The sequence below is a fragment of the Leishmania braziliensis genome, chromosome 1, assembly GCF_000002845.2.
Source record: "Leishmania braziliensis MHOM/BR/75/M2904 complete genome, chromosome 1".
NCBI classification, from domain to species: domain Eukaryota; phylum Euglenozoa; class Kinetoplastea; order Trypanosomatida; family Trypanosomatidae; genus Leishmania; species Leishmania braziliensis.
In genome coordinates, this window is record NC_009294.2 from 183,438 (window position 1) to 202,004 (window position 18,567).

At 64.0% G+C, this 18,567-nt stretch overlaps 5 protein-coding genes across 5 annotated transcripts; all 5 read left to right on the forward strand.

Moving 5' to 3' along the window:
• Window positions 1-1,008: 1,008 nt before the first annotated feature.
• On the forward strand, window positions 1,009-3,540 carry LBRM_01_0660 (hypothetical protein, unknown function; the record flags this gene model as incomplete). The annotated part of the gene is made up of 1 exon (XM_001561456.2): window positions 1,009-3,540. One exon carries the CDS (start codon window positions 1,009-1,011, stop codon window positions 3,538-3,540), a length of 2,532 nt encoding a protein of 843 aa, XP_001561506.2.
• Window positions 3,541-4,224: 684 nt separating this feature from the next.
• Window positions 4,225-4,929, forward strand: LBRM_01_0670 (hypothetical protein, unknown function; the record flags this gene model as incomplete). Its single annotated transcript, XM_001561457.1, has 1 exon — window positions 4,225-4,929. One exon carries the CDS (start codon window positions 4,225-4,227, stop codon window positions 4,927-4,929), a length of 705 nt encoding a protein of 234 aa, XP_001561507.1.
• A 1,233-nt stretch (window positions 4,930-6,162) lies between these two features.
• Window positions 6,163-7,455, forward strand: LBRM_01_0680 (hypothetical protein, unknown function; the record flags this gene model as incomplete). The annotated part of the gene is made up of 1 exon (XM_001561458.1): window positions 6,163-7,455. One exon carries the CDS (start codon window positions 6,163-6,165, stop codon window positions 7,453-7,455), a length of 1,293 nt encoding a protein of 430 aa, XP_001561508.1.
• An 832-nt stretch (window positions 7,456-8,287) lies between these two features.
• On the forward strand, window positions 8,288-9,919 carry LBRM_01_0690 (putative ubiquitin activating enzyme; the record flags this gene model as incomplete). Its single annotated transcript, XM_001561459.1, has 1 exon — window positions 8,288-9,919. The coding sequence occupies one exon, from the start codon at window positions 8,288-8,290 to the stop codon at window positions 9,917-9,919; it is 1,632 nt and encodes a 543-aa protein (XP_001561509.1).
• A 668-nt stretch (window positions 9,920-10,587) lies between these two features.
• Window positions 10,588-15,357, forward strand: LBRM_01_0700 (conserved hypothetical protein; the record flags this gene model as incomplete). The annotated part of the gene is made up of 1 exon (XM_001561460.2): window positions 10,588-15,357. The coding sequence occupies one exon, from the start codon at window positions 10,588-10,590 to the stop codon at window positions 15,355-15,357; it is 4,770 nt and encodes a 1,589-aa protein (XP_001561510.2).
• Window positions 15,358-18,567: the final 3,210 nt, after the last annotated feature.

The window sequence follows — 18,567 nt, forward strand, 5'->3', positions numbered from 1 at the left end:
CCTCCCTCTCTCTCTCTCTTGCCACCCGTCATTCACCCTCGTCACCGATCGCTCTCCCCACCCCTCTTTCCTCCTCCCCTCCCCCTCTCCCAAGGGGGCGTGCGGAATCGTTTGCTGTGCCACAAGCCGTCTGAACACACATCAACACCACCCGCACGCGTGCTGAGCGAGAGAGGGCGAGAGACACGTACACGCCGGCACACACACACACACACACTCACATGCATACACACATATCCGAGGCACAGCCGTCATCGTGATCACTGCTATCCCTACCAGCAGTGACAACCATCTCCGCTGCCTCCTGCCTCCCTCCCCCCCTCTTCTCCCACCCACCCACCCACCCGCCATCTCTTCTTGGGCTCCAGTCAGGTCTCTCTCCTGTGATGGCTTAGCCTGTCCTCTCGCCACTTTCGCTGCTCCCTCTTCGTTGTTTGCTTAATTTGCCTCCACCACGCCTCAGCCATCAGCAGCCGCAGCAGCATCACTGCGGCTGCCTATCCCTGCCTGGCTCGGGTGTGTAGAGGCGCAGTCATCAGCGCGCACGGATACAAACACTCCCTCCCCCCTCTCCCCCCCTCCCTCCTCCTTTTCCTTCGCTGCTGCATCTCCCTCTTCCTCTCTTGCCCCCCCCCCTCAATCACACGCTACCTTCTTCTCGGTGAATACCCCGGTAGAGTCGTCCGAGGCGCACCGCGATTGCCTCTCCTAACGCAGACTCACCAGAGCACACAGCGACACCCACGCTCGCAGCTTCATCGCCAAACAAGCGTTTCGTGGAAGCGAGGGGGAGAGAGAGAGAGAGGTCTTCTCTCCCGTCTCTCTCTCTCTGGCTCTTAACGTCGCTCGACTCGTCTGTCGTCCGTTCCTTCTGTGCGCGCCGTCGTCCTTGGCTGTCGTTGACGACGAGCCTGTCCCCTCTCTCTCCGGCATCCGCGCTTGTGTGTTGCTTCGTCGCTGTCTGCCTGTGCGTGTTTGTGCGTAGCTGTGCGGGGGAAGGGGAAAGAAATGTCCAATGATCCATCGGCAATGCCGTCATCGTCCCCTGTCTCTTTCAACGGCGTTGACAGCGATGCGAGTGATGCCCGCACAGCACTTGCCCAGGTTCGCCAGTTACTCGCGGAGCGGCGGAAAAATCGATTTGGCGTTGCTGCTGGTGCCGCTGCCCCTGTGGCAGCAGCGGCATCGGCGCGACCACTGCTGAGCAAGTCGTCAAAATCCAGTAGCCATCGATCCTCCCTATCCGTCGATAGAGCCGTGCATGGCGATGGCAACAGTAGCAGCTGCGACGACATGAATAACGCTAACCGTCAACGCAGGCAAGCGCCTGGCTTTCCCCAGCAGCACGGCAGGCGACGGCCGCCATCGGCGCCAGACAACGTCCTCTCACACGGGGCGAACAGTGCACTGGCGTCGCTGAGTTCGTCGCCATCCTCGCTGCCGCAGGCAACGACATCGGCATTGCTAGCGGTGTCGAAGCCATCGGCGATGGCTTTGTGCCCACTGCCCTCACCTCCTCCGTCGCGGCACATCTCGTACTACGGTGGCTTTCTGCCTCACACGCTGGACTCGTACGACCTTGCCGTGGCTGTTTTCCCGCCGTCGGGCCGCACAGACACCCTGCGACGGCCGTCTCGTTCTCCGTCCCCGGCGCTGACGTCGGCGATGACCGCGACGGAACAGAGCGGCGCGCGCAGTTCGTGGGGGAGATGCACCCCTGGCTGCCGAGAGAGGGCCGCTGCCACCGGGCGGCCCAACATGGCGTTCGACGAGGCTCTCGCGGCGGCGATGGTGTCGACGGCGGAGCGTATGCTGGAGAGCGACAGGCGAAATGGCAGCGCCGCACCGCAGCAGCCGTGTCGGCGCTACTCGCTCCCGACAAGGGCCACGGTTGGAAGCGCCATCGCTGGCAGCAGCAGCAGCAGCGATGCCAGTGGCCCAGCGTTGATGACAGCGCTCCGCAGCAGCCCGAAGTGGGGACCCCGGACGCCACCCAGCACGAGCCGAGACATGGCAGCCTTTGGCCACACCACCCCCGATCTCCTGATTGCTGCGGATGGCGGGGACAGCAAAGGTGGCAACGGCGTTGGCCCTCACTGCGCAATGGCGACAGGGCTCTCGCGGCACCACAGCCGCAGCGCCGGTGGTCTCTACATGGCAGAGACCCCCGTCTTTACAGACCCGTCGCCGTCGTTGTCCACGGCTGCCTCGCAGTCCATTCTATGGAATCGAGGCACGCGGGAGTCATCTCCAGCCCCACCGCGAATTCCGGCGTCCCGTGAGAATGAGTGTGGTGTTGCTGCGCACGATCCAGACACACCATCACGGCAGTCGCCAGCGATATCCGCTTTGTCGGACATGGCTGGGCGGCCTGTGAGCCGCGACTACTGGGTGCGTGGCCTTTCCTCCACGTCGAGTGGCCCCAGCGGACGCATGATGGTGACGGCAAGCAGCCGGACTGCAGGGGTGGCTGAGAAGGACGCCGCCCCACAGCTGTCGCACCACCAGCTCACCGAGGCCTTCTACGGAAGCTACAAGGGTAGTGAGATGGCGCAGGACGCGTACAGGTACTTCGTCGCACAGCAGCAGATGAAACACCCCGTGGGCGTTAATGGCAGCACCACCTGTACAGCGCGATGCTGGCAGAGCGGCAGTGTCGGCACGAAGCTGTGCAAGGGGGGCAGCATGCACCAGCAATGGGGGCCCTCGGCCGCGAGGAAAGCAGCTCCGATTATGATGCCGACGCGCACAGCAGCAGCAAGGGGTGCGGACGGGTGCACTGCGCAACTGGTGCTCGTACCAGGAAAATGGGGGAGCCAACCCAGAGCAACCACAGCAGCCTCAGCTATTTCCCTCATGACAGCTGCTGCCATCCATGCCGCTCCGACGCAGCTCGAGCCGCCGTCCATCTCCACCGAAGTGCTGCTTCCGGCGTTGCGGAGGGGCTCCGGTGCCGCAGCCGCAGAACGGCAGCAGCACCATTCGCAGCCCAAGACACGGTCGAGCATCACCAGCCTTGGCAGTGTCCACAGCGACAACGGCGGCAATGGCCACGATACCTCCTCGCCGTTGTCGCCGCCGAAGCTGTCGGCGACTGTCAGGTCAGCAACATCAACGCCGACAGCAGCAAAGGGCGCTGGGGGGACAGCCATCGACAGCGTCGCCGATCAGCGGCGGCGGCAAAGCCGTCTGGCACAGCTGGAGCCTCTCTGTCTACCCGACCCCGCTCTCGGTACTCCCGCATGTCAGCACAGCGCGCAGCAGCAGCAGCCACTGAAGACGTCGGCAGAGAGGGCGTCGCTCACAGTCTTAGCGATGGTGCGTCCTGCACCTGACCAGGATCGCGCCCCACATACGCCGTCGTTCTCGATTGATGAGGGGCTACGTGATACGAAGGTGAACCACGTGAGCGCACCTGTCGCAACGGTAGCGGCGACGGACCGCGTACCATCCCTGCTGCGCGTATCCGTGTCCCTCTTCGGAGGGGCACCTCAACACCAACAACCCTCGCGGCCGCACGTGGGTCGCCCTGACGCGTAACGAGCTCCGTCCGTGAAGCGAACCACCGAGAAGAGCCTGGTCGAGTGGAGTAGGGGAGTTGGACCGCGTGTTGGTTGTAACGGCAGTGAGTGGACGCGTTCAGAGGAAAGAGCTGAAAAAGCTCCTCTACGTTGCGCACGCGCGCGCTCCTTGAGAAACCATCTACCCCCCCCCCTGTGTGTGTGTGTGTGTGTGTGTGTGTGGGTGGAGCTTGTGTAAGCGTACATGGGTCCTCGGCATCGACGTCTTGCGAGTCTGCAGCATGAGAGTAACGACTCGGCCCTCATCCACCCTTCTTTCCCCCATTGTGCCCGTTACGCGAGCAACAAAATGTGGGCCGGATGCGCTTGTGGTTGTGCGCTGATGGGTCAATCAAACGTGCCTCTACTCCCTCTGCCTCCTCCTCCTCCTCCTCTCTCGCTCTGCTGGTGCTGCGACGCCTCTGCTGCACCCATCATGGGGGGGGGGGGGTCCCCGTGGCGTGGCTGTCGTATGCACACCACACATGCGCTGTCCAGCTCGCGCCAGCTCCCGCAGTTTTTTGTGTGCTTATTCGCTCACCTCCTTTACCCGCACGGCATCCCCCTTCTCCTCCTCCTCCTTCACTCCGTAGCCGATAAAGTCGATTGAACGATTCAGAAAGCGCCTGAATCCACCCCACCCCCAACTACACCACCGCCACCTATGAGCAAGTCCGACCTCGCCAAAGACTCGCAGGCCCCCCTACCTGCCATGGTGCTGCGCTTCGGCGACGACGTCGGCGATGCCAGCTACCCCGAAGCTGCTCTCGTCGTCGAGGGTATTGCAGCGCCATGCAAGGCAGAGGCGAAGGAGGTGAACACCGACAGAGATGACAACGCCAGCAGCACGGAGTGCGTGCCGCCCCACGCACAGCACTGCCATCAGCCACCGCGGCGCGACTTCCGGAGTGGCCTCTTCGACTGCCATGAGAGCTGGGCCGTGTGCCTCGACGCATGCCTGTGCACGTACTGCGTGGCCAGTGCGCACCACAACTTCCTGATGAACGACACGGCGGGCGTTTACTTCCCCGCCTGCTGTGGGCTGCTCTGCGTCGATGCGGGGCTCAGCGCACTCTCCTCGTGCCTGCCAAGCTCTCTGTACCTCCACACCTACCTCATGCGCAGCGCCATCCGTCAGCGCTACGGCTTGCACTCGGTGGACGGACGTGTCGACTCCGACGAGCACGACAGCGGCAGCTACCGTGTCTGCTCGACGGAGTCGCTGCTGGACCTCCTGGCCGTATCCTTCTGCCTGACCTGCGTCATTGCTCAGCACCAGCGCGAGATCATGCACCAGGGCGACTGGTGTGGTGGTGTCTTCAGCAACCGCAGCTCGCTGCAGGCCCCGGCGACAGTGCATACGGTCTAGTCGAAGCACCATGCAGCTGAAGAGGGGAGAGGAGAGGGGCGTGTCGGAAAGGACGAGGATCGAGCTGGCGGGTGGCAGCAGCGTAGTCCTGCGCATGCATGGTCTTCGGCCTGCACTCGTGTACGGAAACGCGCACGCCCTCGCTGCGCCCCATCCCTCGCCCGGTGCGCCCCTCTAGCCCTCTCTCTCTCTCGGGTGGAGCTGTGTTCCACTTTGGCGGGCTCTCTGCGCATGTGGCGAGGAGGAAGTGGGGAGAGAAGCCCATCAACCCCACACAGCCAACACACCCACCCACACGCACGCACGCACGCGCAGAGGAACACGACAAGGACTGCGGCGTTGACGATGTAGCCTTCCTCTCTCCTCTTCATTTTTTCACTCCGGTGGCTCGCTTCAGGCCCCCTTTACCATCTCTCTCCTCTTCCGCTCCTCTTCCGCTCCCCCCTCTCCCCCCTCTCCCCTCTCTCTCATTCCTTTTAGGGGGAGCGGAGGGGAGGGGAATGGGGGTTTTCTCCCCCCAGTAGATGCTGTGATGCTGATCCCTTGTCCTTTCCTTCGTTTCTATTGCTTACTCGCTTGCTTGCTGGCTGGCTCGCTTGCTCGCTTCGTGTGCTTCGCCGTCGTGCGTCCGGCCCTCAGCCTCACTTCAAGTGACGCCCCCATTCATCTACGCTGATCCAGAGAGAGAGAGAGAGAGAGTAAGCGGGTCTCACTGTGAGGCGGTGGCTGTCAACCAGCCCCCACCCCCTTTTGACCCGCGCACGCACGCACGCGTCCCTCGCTTGCAATACTCACACAGGCGAAGCACGCCCTGAGGGTGTATCGCCCTGCGCTTTGGGGGAAAAGGGAGGGAGCGGAAGTGGTGTGGTGGCGGGATAAAGCAGCCAAGCCCCCGCCCCACCTTCTCCTCACTCCTTCCTACTATCAGCCTCGCATCGCGCTCGCCTCGAAGGTGCTTGCTCCCCACCGGGACACCTCCACCCCGCGCGCTCCCCTTTCACTGGCACGTGTGTGCCTGTGATGAGTCGCCTGCACTTCGCCCCTCCCCCCTTCCCCACCGTCGCACGCCTCCACTTGTACTCACGAATGCGGGGCCAGACACCCCACCCTCCACCCCCCTCACAATTATCTTCAGCAGCCGCACAAACCACCACCACCACCACCTATGAGTAAGACAGTCCACCTCCACAGCGTGCAGGTGTGCACGCCTGCCAACCACAGCGGGCCTCAGCTATGACAAGGGCAAGAGCAGCGGCCCTCTCTGCAACATCCATCCCTGACGTCCTCCTCGTTGCTGACGTTATCACGGCGTTCAAGCAAAATGAGAATGGCGAAGAAGGTGAGCTCCGCCATCAGCCACCGCGGCGCGACTTCCGGAGTGGCCTCTTCGACTGCCATGAGAGCTGGGCCGTGTGCCTCGACGCATGCCTGTGCACGTACTGCGTGGCCAGTGCGCACCACAACTTCCTGATGAACGACACGGCGGGCGTTTACTTCCCCGCCTGCTGTGGGCTGCTCTGCGTCGATGCGGGGCTCAGCGCACTCTCCTCGTGCCTGCCAAGCTCTCTGTACCTCCACACCTACCTCATGCGCAGCGCCATCCGTCAGCGCTACGGCTTGCACTCGGTGGACGGACGTGTCGACTCCGACGAGCACGACAGCGGCAGCTACCGTGTCTGCTCGACGGAGTCGCTGCTGGACCTCCTGGCCGTATCCCTCTGCCTGACCTGCGTCATTGCTCAGCACCAGCGCGAGATCATGCACCAGGGCGACTGGTGGGGTGGCGGAGTAGGGCTTATCGGCGTGGTTTCTAGCCCCTCCCTCCCCCTCCTCCTCTCCTTTGGGAGAGGAAAGAGGGCTGTCGATGGGGGGTGTACGGAGACACGCCCATCCTCCAGCTTTGCTCAGTCGCTCACACCCTCACGCACTGTTGCTGCCTTCTCTTTTCCGCTTTTTTTTTTTTTTCGTGCGGCGGCGTGCGGCGGGAGTTCATCTCCGTCGCGCAAAAATTGTAATCAGCGGCACATTCTTTGCAGTGAAGACTCGGCCTGGATGATGAATTTCAGGCGTCCGTCAACCGCCCTCGGTCTCCTCCTCCTCCTTCCCCTTCCCCCCCCCCTCCACACACACGCGCACTTCCTCGGCCGGCCAAGTGAGCCCCTGCTGCCGTCTGGACGAGGAAGAGAGGGGAGGGAAAGAGCGCTCTTCTTCTCGTTTGCTCAGCGCCATCTCCCCCACCCCGCAGACGGTGGGACAGGGCGTCAACGAGACGCACCAGGGCGTGTGTGTGTGTGTGTGTGTGTGCCGGGCACCAGCGCTCAAGGCGGCTCCGCTTGCCCCAGCTGCTTGGGGGCGGGGGGGTGCGTGGGTGTGCTCCTTTCCCCTTCCCCACGTTGTCCACTCGGAGCCCCCACCCACCCCTCAGATCCACTTTCAACCTACTGCTCTCGCATTGAAGTCGGCCCGATCCATCCAGTGCCCGTGCACCTCTCTCCACCAGGTGAGACCGGAATGCCGGAAGGATAGAGAGAGAGAAGGGGGGTGGGCGAGGGCCCAGCACTCTCGTGAGCACCCGCCCGAGTAAAGAGAATTACTGAGGTCGTCCTTAAACACCACCTGGAGTAATATGGCTCGATGTACGCGGCACGACTGCGCACACGGGCCCTTCCCCCCCCACTTATCGCATTATTCACCGCTACGGGAGCCCACTGGGGGTGGTGACAAGGCTGACTCTCTCTCCTCGCCTCACACCCCACCTCGTCTCTCACCTCCCTGGCGACCGAACGGCGGGACGGTGTTGCGCTCTGACGTGCAGTGGGCTTCATCCTTGCTTTACCCGCCATCACACATCGACGCTCGTCGCGCTGTTTTTCTTGCTCATAGTCGCATTCTCCCTCATCGTGCGTCGGCTCCTGGTCTGCGTGCACGGTGGGAGAGGCGAGCTCGACGCGGAGGGAGGAGAGCGCGCGAGAGACAAGGAGGGGAGGAAAGAGCGAGCGAGACTGAGTTGCACTGAGGCCAGGAGCCGACAGGTCGGTGCAGAGCGACTTCAACGGCCACCACCACGCCCACCCTCTTCTTCTTCTTCGTTGTGGGCCGCTGGCTGGTGATCAAGACGGTGTTCAACGTGGCGAACTTCCTCCTGACTTTCCCGAATCACTCGCGTCCCCCCCCTTCCCCCACCCCCCCACCCCCTCTCTCCTTCTCTCCCTCGGTAATTCAGAGTTTTTTTTTTTGCCGCCTCCGAAGCGACTCAGCGCGGCTCTCACATTTGCCGCTGCCTCGTTTCCTGAGCGAGAAGCCGAACAGCAGCGTCAACGAGGGAAAGGGGAGGAAAGCGACCACGTCCGCCAGCAAAATGTCGTCGCGAGCGCCGTCCCGGCTGGCCTTCACACAGGCAAGCGACGCGCTGGCAGCCCTCATCAGCCCATCCACCCAGTTCGCGATTGCTGGCTTCGATCCTCAGCTGAAGGATTGGTCGTTTGTCAAGCCGCTGGTGGTCGGCGCCGGCGGTATCGGCTGCGAGCTGCTACACCTTCTCGCCCTCAGCGGCTTCGCGCACCTCACCGTGCTTGACATGGACTTCGTTGAGCTGTCCAACTTGAATCGGCAGTTTCTCTTCACGCGCAGCGACATCGGCAAAGCGAAGAGCACCGCGGCGGCGGCGGCGGTGCAGGCGCGATGCCCTGGCGTCTCCGTCACAGCAATCGTAGGGCGCCTAGAGGATCAGCCGGACGACTTCTACCGCGACTTTGACGCGGTACTGCTCGCCGTGGACTCGATTCAGGCTCGGCGCTGGATGAACCGAAAAGTTGCTGCGATCGCCACGCGCGTTATTACTCCCGCCCCTGCGTCCGCGTCGCCACCTGCAGCACGCTTGACAGCAGTGCCGTGTGATGTGCCCGGGGCCTCCCCAGCACCACCGCCGGCCTCCGTGCAGCGCGTCGGGGACTACGTGATTGAGGACGCCAAGCTGATCATTGACGCCGGCACGGAGGGCTTCGAAGGGCACTGCCGCGTCGTTCACATGGCGCACAACCGCACCCCCTGCATCGAGTGTGAGATGTACCTCTACAACAGCGGCGTGACACGGACAACGGTGCCGCTGTGCACCCTAGTCTCGGTGCCTCGCGTACCGGAGCACTGCGTGCTCTACGTGCAAGTGAAAGAGTGGCCAGAACATCACCGCCACGGTTGCCGGCGTAGCAGCCAAGGCGGGGACGGCGCCGTCGCTGCCGCAGGAGAGCACGAGGAGGAGGGGGACGGAGATGAGCCACTCGACCCCGACAACGCCGAGCACGTGCACTGGGTTGCGGAGCGAGCACGAGCACGTCAGGCGGCGTTCGGCATTGGCGGCGCTCCGATTGATGACATGTTCACGCTCGGCGTAATCAAGAACGTTGTGCCGGCTGTCGGCTTTACCAACGCGTATGTGGCGGGGCAGGCCGTGACGGAGCTCATGAAGTGGCTGACCGGGTGTGCACCGGAGCTGAATAACTTCGCGTTCTACAACGGTGCCACCGAGGCAGGTGTTTACACGAGCATCGAGAGGTGCTGCGGCGCCCCGATGCACGGCAGCGGCGACGTGGCGGGTCGCTGCCTCGTCTGCGGGCCGCGCCCTGTCGTCGCGGTCGACGCGAGCGCCGTCAGCGCCGCCGTGTTCCGCAGGGAACTCATCGAACTCCTCACAACAGATGCCGCCGCAGCCGCGGTGCTGCACAGGGGCTCTGTTTTGCTGGTCTTGCAGTCGGCGTCAAGGCTGGTGGAGGTGCCACTGCCGAGCGCCATCAAGGAGGCAAGAGCAGTCGTGCACGGGAACAGCAGCAGCAGCGACAGCCTCGCCAGCATGCTCTGTGCCGCCGGTCACGAGGAGTTTGTGAAGGGCTGGAGGGCTGGTGTGCAGATGGCCACGGTGGAGTGCTTTGGCACAGCCGACGACGCACGCGTGTCTGCACTGGTGCAGTGGCGGAGCGTCTCTGAGCAGGCCTAAGAGCACGGCGGCGCGGTTGTGCAACGGGCGAGCAGAAGAGCCGAGTGTGGATGACTTGTCGCCGGTCCCCTTCTCCCTCTCTGCCGACACTCAAGAGCGGGTGAAGCGGGACCCACCTAAGCCCACCTCACTTTCTCGCACGCTCGCGCGCGCGCGCGCTCTCTCTACGTGGACTGTGCTCTTCCGCCTGGATGCTCACAGGCCCCCCCCCATTCCTCCTCCTCCTCCTCCTGTGGCCACCCTCGCCCCCCCCCCGCCCGCCCCATACACACGAGCACGCACCTGCAGATGCGGAGTCTGCCGAGACGACCTCTCCCTTTACGCAGCCGCTGCGATGTAATCCCACCAGCGTGCAGGTCGATGGGCGTATACGCCCACCGCGCCTTCAGGTGGGTCGAGACGGGGGGCGACATGTCTGCAGGGGTCACTGAGACATGCCCTCCCCTGCCCACCCACCCCTCCGCCTCTTCACGTATTGCCTCCCTCTGCCGCACCCTCTCCTACCCTGCAACTACGCCCACGCATACAGCCGCTACGCTCACCGGCAATTGCCCCCTCCCTCGTCAATAAGCAATACCATGCAGCCCTCGAGGACTGCTACTGCCACGCGAATTCCCCTCGCGCAGCTACAGCATCGACCCTGGCGTGCGGCATCATGGTCGACGGTCATGCCAGTCGCTCCGCTGCTCCTTGTGGCGTCGCCGCTGATAGGTTTGTCCTCTTCACGCTCAGCTCATGCAACTGGTTCCGCGGAGGCAGGGCCATCAGCGACAGCATTGCGAACGAGCGCGCGGCGCCACGCACTGTCGAGCACCACCATCTTTGATCTCCAAGGCGCTGGAGTTTCCACGGCCTCGCTGCAACCGGGAGGCCGGCGGTGCTACGCAACTACCGCCACAACGTCGACCCAGGTCAGTACGCCAACAGCAACTCCGTCAGCGGCAGGGAGTGTGTCAGCATCCTGGCGCTCAAAGCAACCACGGCACCACCAGGTGATTGACCTCGGCAATAGTTTGTCAGTGGTGGTCCCTGTCGTGGGCCGTTCACCCACGCCGTCTTCGCCGAGGCACCATCGGGACAGTCGCCGGCACCATAGCCACACAAGAAGCAAAGCCACTCGTCGCCACCGCCACAGCGCACCCCACGTCTCCACCAGTGACGGTCGTACAGAGGCCAGTGCAGCGGACGGTGCCGTACGCGTACACTCGCAGCACGAGTCGAAGCAGACGCCTCAGGCTCGAACGCATCCGCGTCAGGCAACCTCCTCGTTGTTGCTGCCGTCCCCTCACCAGCAGCAGCACGATACACAAGGAGCGCTGGAGACCAACCAAGAAGGGCTTCTGCGCATTCCTCACACAGCGGCCGAGGCGGTCGCGCTGCTCGAGTGTGCGACGGTGCTGGAGGCACTCGAGGCCTCTTCTTTGTCTCACGTGCCGCCGCGCTCTGCAACACCAGCTGCTGGTGCTGACAACGTGCGCGCCAACTTTGAAGAGCTGCAAAATCGAGCGCTTCCACTTCTCTTCCACCTCGCGCAGACTGCCGCCACGCCGTCGGCTCCTGGCGCTGCCGGAGAAGTCGTGGCAGCCACCAACGCAGAGCTGGCAACGGCGCTGGAGTGCTTGGCAGCCCATCTGCAGCACATGGCAGCGGCCGCACGTACGGATGGTCGCCGGCACGTATCGGCGCTGCCGCCGGCGGTGGTGGTGGCGCTCTGGGTACAGGTGATGCCGTACGTGCACCGATGCGTTCACAAAGGAGAAGCATCACCACCGCCGCTACAGCCGAAGCTCGAAGAGATGGACGGAGGCGCGCACGAGTGCGCAGGCGAAGCAGAGACCTCAGTACTCGGAGACGTCGAGGACGCCACGACTGAGCTGCGGAATGGCACGGATGCTCTTACGTCATCAACGGCTGCGTCCAAGACCCTCGCCGTCTCCGCGAATTCAGTGAAGAAATCCACGTACGTGTCGCTCCGCCGCGCCCTTTCCCTGCACACACGGCGGATTGCATCACTGCTGCCGCCACCCGCCCTCGCGCTCGTGCTCACGCGCATGTACCACTGCGGTGCACTCGCCGACGACATCCTCGGCCCAATCGTCGCCGACCGTATCGAGGCACTGCGGAGGAGTGCGTCCGATCACGCGACAAGTCACGGCAACTCGATCGCGGCGCTGCGACAGCGTGTCCTTCGACTGCCCGACGGCGACGGGCGAGACGCGGCCCCACCGGTTGCCGGTTTCACTGGAGCCGCGGCCGTGACCATGGCGCGCCTACTGGGCCGCGCTGCGACACCCGGTCATCACCAACTCCACCGGTTCTTCCATCTTGCGTTGCTGCCGGAGGTCACCCGAGTGTTAGCGTGCGCGGCAGAGCGGGCCATGCAGAGCGCGGCCGACGAGGCGACTGGGGAAGCTGCCGAGGTGCCCCCTGGCGCGGACGCGCTGCTGGACTTGACAGCAGCTCTGCGTCACTACGCCGTCTCGGGGCACGCCGTCACGCACCTGACGACGCTTTGGATAATTCACTTTGCGGATCGTCAATGCCAGGGCGATGCCGCAGCCGCCTTATTCGTGGAGTGCGCTGCTTTACTGCGGGCTGTGTCAAGCGCTCCGTCAGCGTCGAACCGCACGCAGCGGCGACGAGCGCGCCACATCAGCCCTGACGGCAGTCACGGTGGACTGAGCGCCACTCAGCAACGGAGGCGACTGCTGGAAGTGACGGAAGGGGACTACTACCCCTTGGTGGACGTGGCGTGCGCACAGGTGTGCCGATTGTGCAGTCATGCACAAAGCTGTGCCGACACCAGCAACACGGCGGCACTGGCCTCGACGCAGCTGCTTGCGCTGCTGTGTCTACTGACGCGTGTGAACAGTCCGCACTGGGCCGAGACGTACGAGGCGCTCGCCAGCGCTGTCCTAGCCGCACTGACCCGCGCTGCCGCCTCCCTTGCCGCCGCCGCCGCCCCGTCGCGGTCAGAGGAGGAGGTGCTAGAGCAGTTGCTTCCTCTGACCGATGCGCGGCGCACGTTGCACGCGCTGCTGCACCGCGACTCTCTCATCCCTGATCACCCACTGCATCGTGTGCTGCTGCGGCGTCTTCTGTACTCGCCAGCCGCGATGACGGACACCGCAGTGGCGTCACAGGTGCTGCTGGGGCTGGAGTTGATGGTCCCTGTGGAGGTAAGAAGCGCACACGCCGATGAAGGCTCAGCAACCACCGCGGCCCCCGCGGTAACAGACGACAGCACCCGCAGCAACGACGCTCTTACGGCCGCCACCGCCGCCCTCAATCCATCTGCTGACCCAACGGAGGCGCTTGTCACAGCCACGCTTGGCACGGCAGCCAAGCGATTGCTATCCACGGTCGTCATCACTCCTGATGACCGCCACCGCGCCCTGCAGGTGTTCCGTCGACTTGGCCGCTCCATCAAGCCCACCGCCTTCATGGCGGGGCTGTGCGTCGTCCCGCTCGACACGCTCCCTCACACCGCGCAGGTTGCTGTGGTGAACCACCTCACGTCTGTCGCCTCCGCTGTCTCTCCGTCGTACTTGGTCAAGGGCATGGAGGCGGTGGTCCGCCAGCTCCCTTCGTCCGTAGTCGACGATGTGTCGGTGCAGCACTGGTTTTCCCGCTTCACTGCCCGGGACGTCGCGCGGCGTATCGACCCTGTCGGCTGTGCCGTGCTGCTGAACATACTCTCTTCAAATCCGCGGTACCAGCGCAACTGCGCGCTGGCGAAGGAGTGCATTACACGCCGCATTGGCGTGGCGCTGCGGCAGACAGGGGAGGGCGGCGCAAGCGGGGCTGTCGCTGGCGCCGTGTCTCTCGAAACGCTCCCGTACGTCGTGACGTCCCTGCAGCGCGCCAACGTCTTCCTACCGCAGTACTACTCACGTGCTTGTCGACTACTGCTTGGCCAGGTGGAGCAGGCGTCTCTTGGCGAGATTCTGGAGTCGTTTGCGGTAGTGGCGGAGGCGTACATGAACCGCCAGCGCAGTGAGGCGCAGGCGAGTGTCTTCAAGGATGTATGGGAACTCCTGCGTGGTCGCGTAATGGAAGAGGCGAGGCGACTGACGGCGCGAGAGACGCTCACGGCCATCAACGCGTTTGCCGCGCTCGATGTGACGGACAAGGCCCTTTTCGGTGTCCTCGTCTACCAGCTTTGGGCGTGCCTGCGCACAGCAGAGGCGGCAGTGGCCGACGCGGCTGCCACGACCAGCGATGGTGCCGAAGCCGCGGAGGCGCACGTGCACAGACGTGTGCAGGCTGCCCAGCACATACTGCGCGCCCTGACACCGAGCGCAGTGGCGGTCGTGACAACCGTGCTCTTCGCCAGGAGCGACGCCCGTGCATCTGGCGCGGCACAAGCGCAGGGGGCGACGGCGGTAGGCGGGGTAGGGGAAGGTGAAGACGAGGACGGCAACCTTGTTTGCTCACTGCTCCCATGGATGCTTCTCGCTCTCCGGGACTGCCACACCGAGCTCTACCCGGTAGATGTGCTACATTTGATGCCATCGCTCCTAGAGCATTACGCAGCCGCAGCTGCAGCTGCAGTCGAAGACCCCAGTGCACCCTCGGGCCATGGGGACCGGCACGCAGAACTATTGCACGCTGCCTACGATGCCTGCCGGAACACGTTCCTCCTCATGTACGCCCTCTTGCCTGACACCGTCACCGCAACGCAGCAGCCTCTGCTACCTGTGGCGGAGCAGCAGCGCATTGCGGAACAGCGTGCGCAGTGGACACCGGCGACGAAGCTGTCCGTGGAGGTGGTGCCTCGTCCGTGGTTCGCGTCCTTGCTTGTCAGTCTCAGCAGTGCCGCCCTCCTCGACGACGCCGTGGCGCTCGCGTGCGTGCGGCGTGCGTGTACACGGCGCGTCTGTGGCAGTCTTCTGCCCATCTCACAGCTCGTTGACGTGTGTTTGAGCCTCTGCTGGCTAACCACCTCAACGGGCCTCAGCGCAACCACCAACGCCGCCAGTGCTAGCGCCACCGCGCACAGTAACACGGGCGCGCAGGCCCCCGCAACGCCGCCCGTTACGTGCGCCGACGACCTCTCCTCCTCGTCGCCCTCCTCCGCGCTACCCACGCCTGGTACTGTTCTCCGCAGTGCGATGGCCACGGTGCTCTCCGCGCTTTGGAAGCGCAGTGACGAGCTCACAAGCGCGCAAATCAGCGCGCTGCTGCGCTGCCTGCGCGACACCTACGGCGCCGAAAAGGTGGACGCCGACTTCGTAGAGCGACTGGAGGCACAGAAGGCGCTGCTGCTCGTGCAGGGCCAGCAGATGAGGTCGAGCGCCGCACCGACGAGCTCCCTCAGCGAGGCCAGGGCATCGAACGGCAGCGGTGGCGTCGCTAGCGACGTCTCCTCACCACAGCAGCAGAAGCCAAAACCTGTCGCTCAAGTGGATGCAGAAGACCTCTTCAGCACGATGTAGTACGTGCACAGGCACCCCGCTCCACGCCCATTCCAGCTACGCGCGAGTCAGCACCTGCGTGGGTCGCACTCGAGATGCAGAAGCGCTTGTTTGCTTCGCTTCGTCGCCACTCGCGCCGCTCTGTGTCATCACAGTAACGCAGTAATGAGGTGAGAGGAAAGAAAATGGGCTCGAGCGCGCATCTGCGCTGAGAGGCGCATCACGCACCAACCTCCTCCCCCCCCGCCGCCGCCCCTCCCTGAGCAGCGGCAACACCCCCGAACGGCCGCAGTGCCTCACCGGGGCGCTACACAGGCGAGGGGGGCCATCGAGATGATGAGCGATGCCTCTTTCGTTGTGCGTGTGTGCGTGTACGAATCACCCTCTCTCTCTCTCTCTCTCTCTCCCCTCCCTGCAGCTTCACCACCACCCATTTGGTCAACCGTGGCTAGGCTACTTCTGCAGATGCACAGCCAAGCGGCACTCCCCCTCCCACCCCGACCCAACCCGGAACCCACTGTGTGACTCTGATCTACAAGCAGAGACGCTCATCCATGCGTGCGTGGCGAAAAGCTCGCGACTAACGTATATCTCTGATCATAATACAACCGCATAGGTGCACCTGCGAAGGGCAAGTGATGACGCATCGCGCTTCGCGTCGCCTCCTGCTCCCCCCCCCCCCCCACCTCCTCTCCCTCACCACCACCGAGTGAGCAAACGCGCTGGCCTCGTCCGGGGGAGGGAGAGGAGGGGGGAGAGGCGCCACGCACGCGTCTGCTGCTGTCGCTTCTCGCCTTTCAGGACCTTTCTTCTATCGGCCGCAGTTATTCGCGCACGCCAGTCGCGAAGTTCGGTGGCCTTTTCACTTTCCCTCGGGTCTGATATGATGGGGGAGGAGATCAGCTGGTGTGGCGACCTTGTCTGTTTCCTTACGTCGCCTCCTCTCGCCCTCCCCCCCTTCCCTTCCCTTCCCACGTCGTGTCAGCCACCGGGTGGAGAGACGTGATGAGCACACGGAACGGCGGGAGAGTGCTGCAGCCCTGCGCGCCCGTAGCAGCCATCCAAAAGAAAATCAGCAGCTCCGTGCGAGCTGAAAAAGACCGAAAGCCCGCGCTCCCCCCTTCCTCTCTGCCGCGCGACGTCCAAGCGGGTGTTGGTGGTATATCGCCCCCTTACAAGGGAAAAGAATGGACGGGAACCCCTCAACTCAGCCATCACCTTCTCAGCCCCCCCCCTCCCTCTCCCTCTCCCTCCCTCTCTCTCTCCTCTTGCGCTAGCAAGGGCAGAGGCTCGTCATACACCAGACATCCGTACACACCCCGAGACAATGACGGAGGGGGAGGGGGGTGACAGACATTAGGCTCCTCATTCTCCCTCCCTCTCCCTCCCATCCCTTCTCCTCGCCTCGCACGTCTCCGCGGGGACTTCCTCGGCAGCGTCATCACGACTGTCGCAGCTGAACGTAGCGCGCAGACATACGGACAGAGAGAAGTACTGAAAGGGAGGCAGTCAGTGGGGCTTCTGTGTGTACCTGCGGCTGATGCTGCCAGGGTGCCATGAGCGTGTCGATGCCGTCGCTGTCAGGCGCCGCCACTGTCTCCGCTGCCGCTACGACATGACACTGTCGATGCAAGCACGGCTCTCGGCGCCACGCAGCAGCACCGCCACCCAAGCCGTACTGCCCCGCCGTGAGCAGGCGCGAACAGCTCAGCAGCCAAACGCTGACAGCAGCATGAACAGCCGAAGCAGCAGCAGCAGCAGCAGCGACGGCGGCGAGAAGGGCGACACTGCGGCCATGCCTGTCACGGTCTTCGTGCCAGTCGCGCTCGTCAGTGCAATCGGCGCCGCGCAGCGGGCGTTGCACTAGCCATGGCACGAACGGCCAGTGCCGCCGCCGCCGCCGCCTCGGTGGGTGCGACCGGCGTTCTACCACCGCAAGTTGCGGCGACGTCAGCCCCGGTCGTGTTGGCGCCGACAGCAAACAACACGAGCAGCGACCCTGCAGAGCATCGAGCCCACACTGCAGCTGTACATGTCCCTCTGGACACCGCTGCAGCGCGAGCCACCACTGGGGCTCAGCCGTGCTGAGCTGACCCGGCAGGTGAGCGAGCTGAACGTGTCGCCGCCGCTGTATTATCTATAGCAAGTAGCACTTCAGTCGCCGAAAGCGGCCTGGAAGAGGATCAGAGAGAAATCGGCGCGATGAAGGCGCAGGCCACGACACAGCAGATCGAGCCCTTCGCCAAGAGTTCCACCGGCGACTTGGTGCTCGTGTATCACTACATCCTTCCCCGCGGTGGGGCCCCGCCGCCGGACATGCTGTCATGGGGGGGAGAAGAACGTGTGTGACACACAAACGCAAAGCTGCTCGCGATGCGCTCTGGCGGCAACGAGGGACTCGCGCTGCTGCTTGTCCACTTCCTGCGGCATTTGGCGCGGGACAGGCCGACTTACGCCGTTCGCGGCAGCGGCACCATCTGCCGGCAGACCATCATGGTGCCCCACGCCTTCGATGACGCCGCGTGGATGCTGATCGACACCCGCACCGGCTGGATCGTGTCGGCCGGCAAGCCCTATGGCACCGTACTGCGGGGACGTGTACATGGTAATCTCCCATGATCAGCTGTGGGCGAATGGGCAGCTGTCAGACTTTCCGCACCGCATGACATGGGACCTTGCGAGCCCGGCGCACGGGCTTCCGTGCTTCGACAACGTCAAGGACGCGCGCATCGCCGTATGTACGCCCGCATCTGTTCGCAATCCAGCGCGAAGTCCTGGCATTCCACGTGGACGACCCTGTCCAGTCTCGTGAGATTGAGCTGGAGTTGCGCGCCTGGGCAAAGAAAGCGCTGCTGACGTGGCGCAGAGACGATCCTGCGAGAGCTGCTAGAGTTGGCCAAGAAATGGCGGTGCTCGTGCGCCGACATCACCCTGAGCACCGGCGAGCTGGGGAATGACACCATCTTGGAGCTGCGCCGGCAGCAGCCGAAGCGTCGTGAACGCGCCACCACTGCCATCAACGCCGAGCCAACGGCAGCATACAGCGCGAGAGGGGGCACCGATGAACACGCGTGGGAGAGAAGGCTGCTGCCTCTGCTCCACCAGAATCCACCACCACCACTGCATCCTCGCGTGCGAGCCCGCTCCGACTGCTCGGCTCACCCGTAATGGGTTCCCCACAACCTGTCTGATCCGCAGCTCCACGAGCTGCTGCAGCAAGTGTTGGAGTGC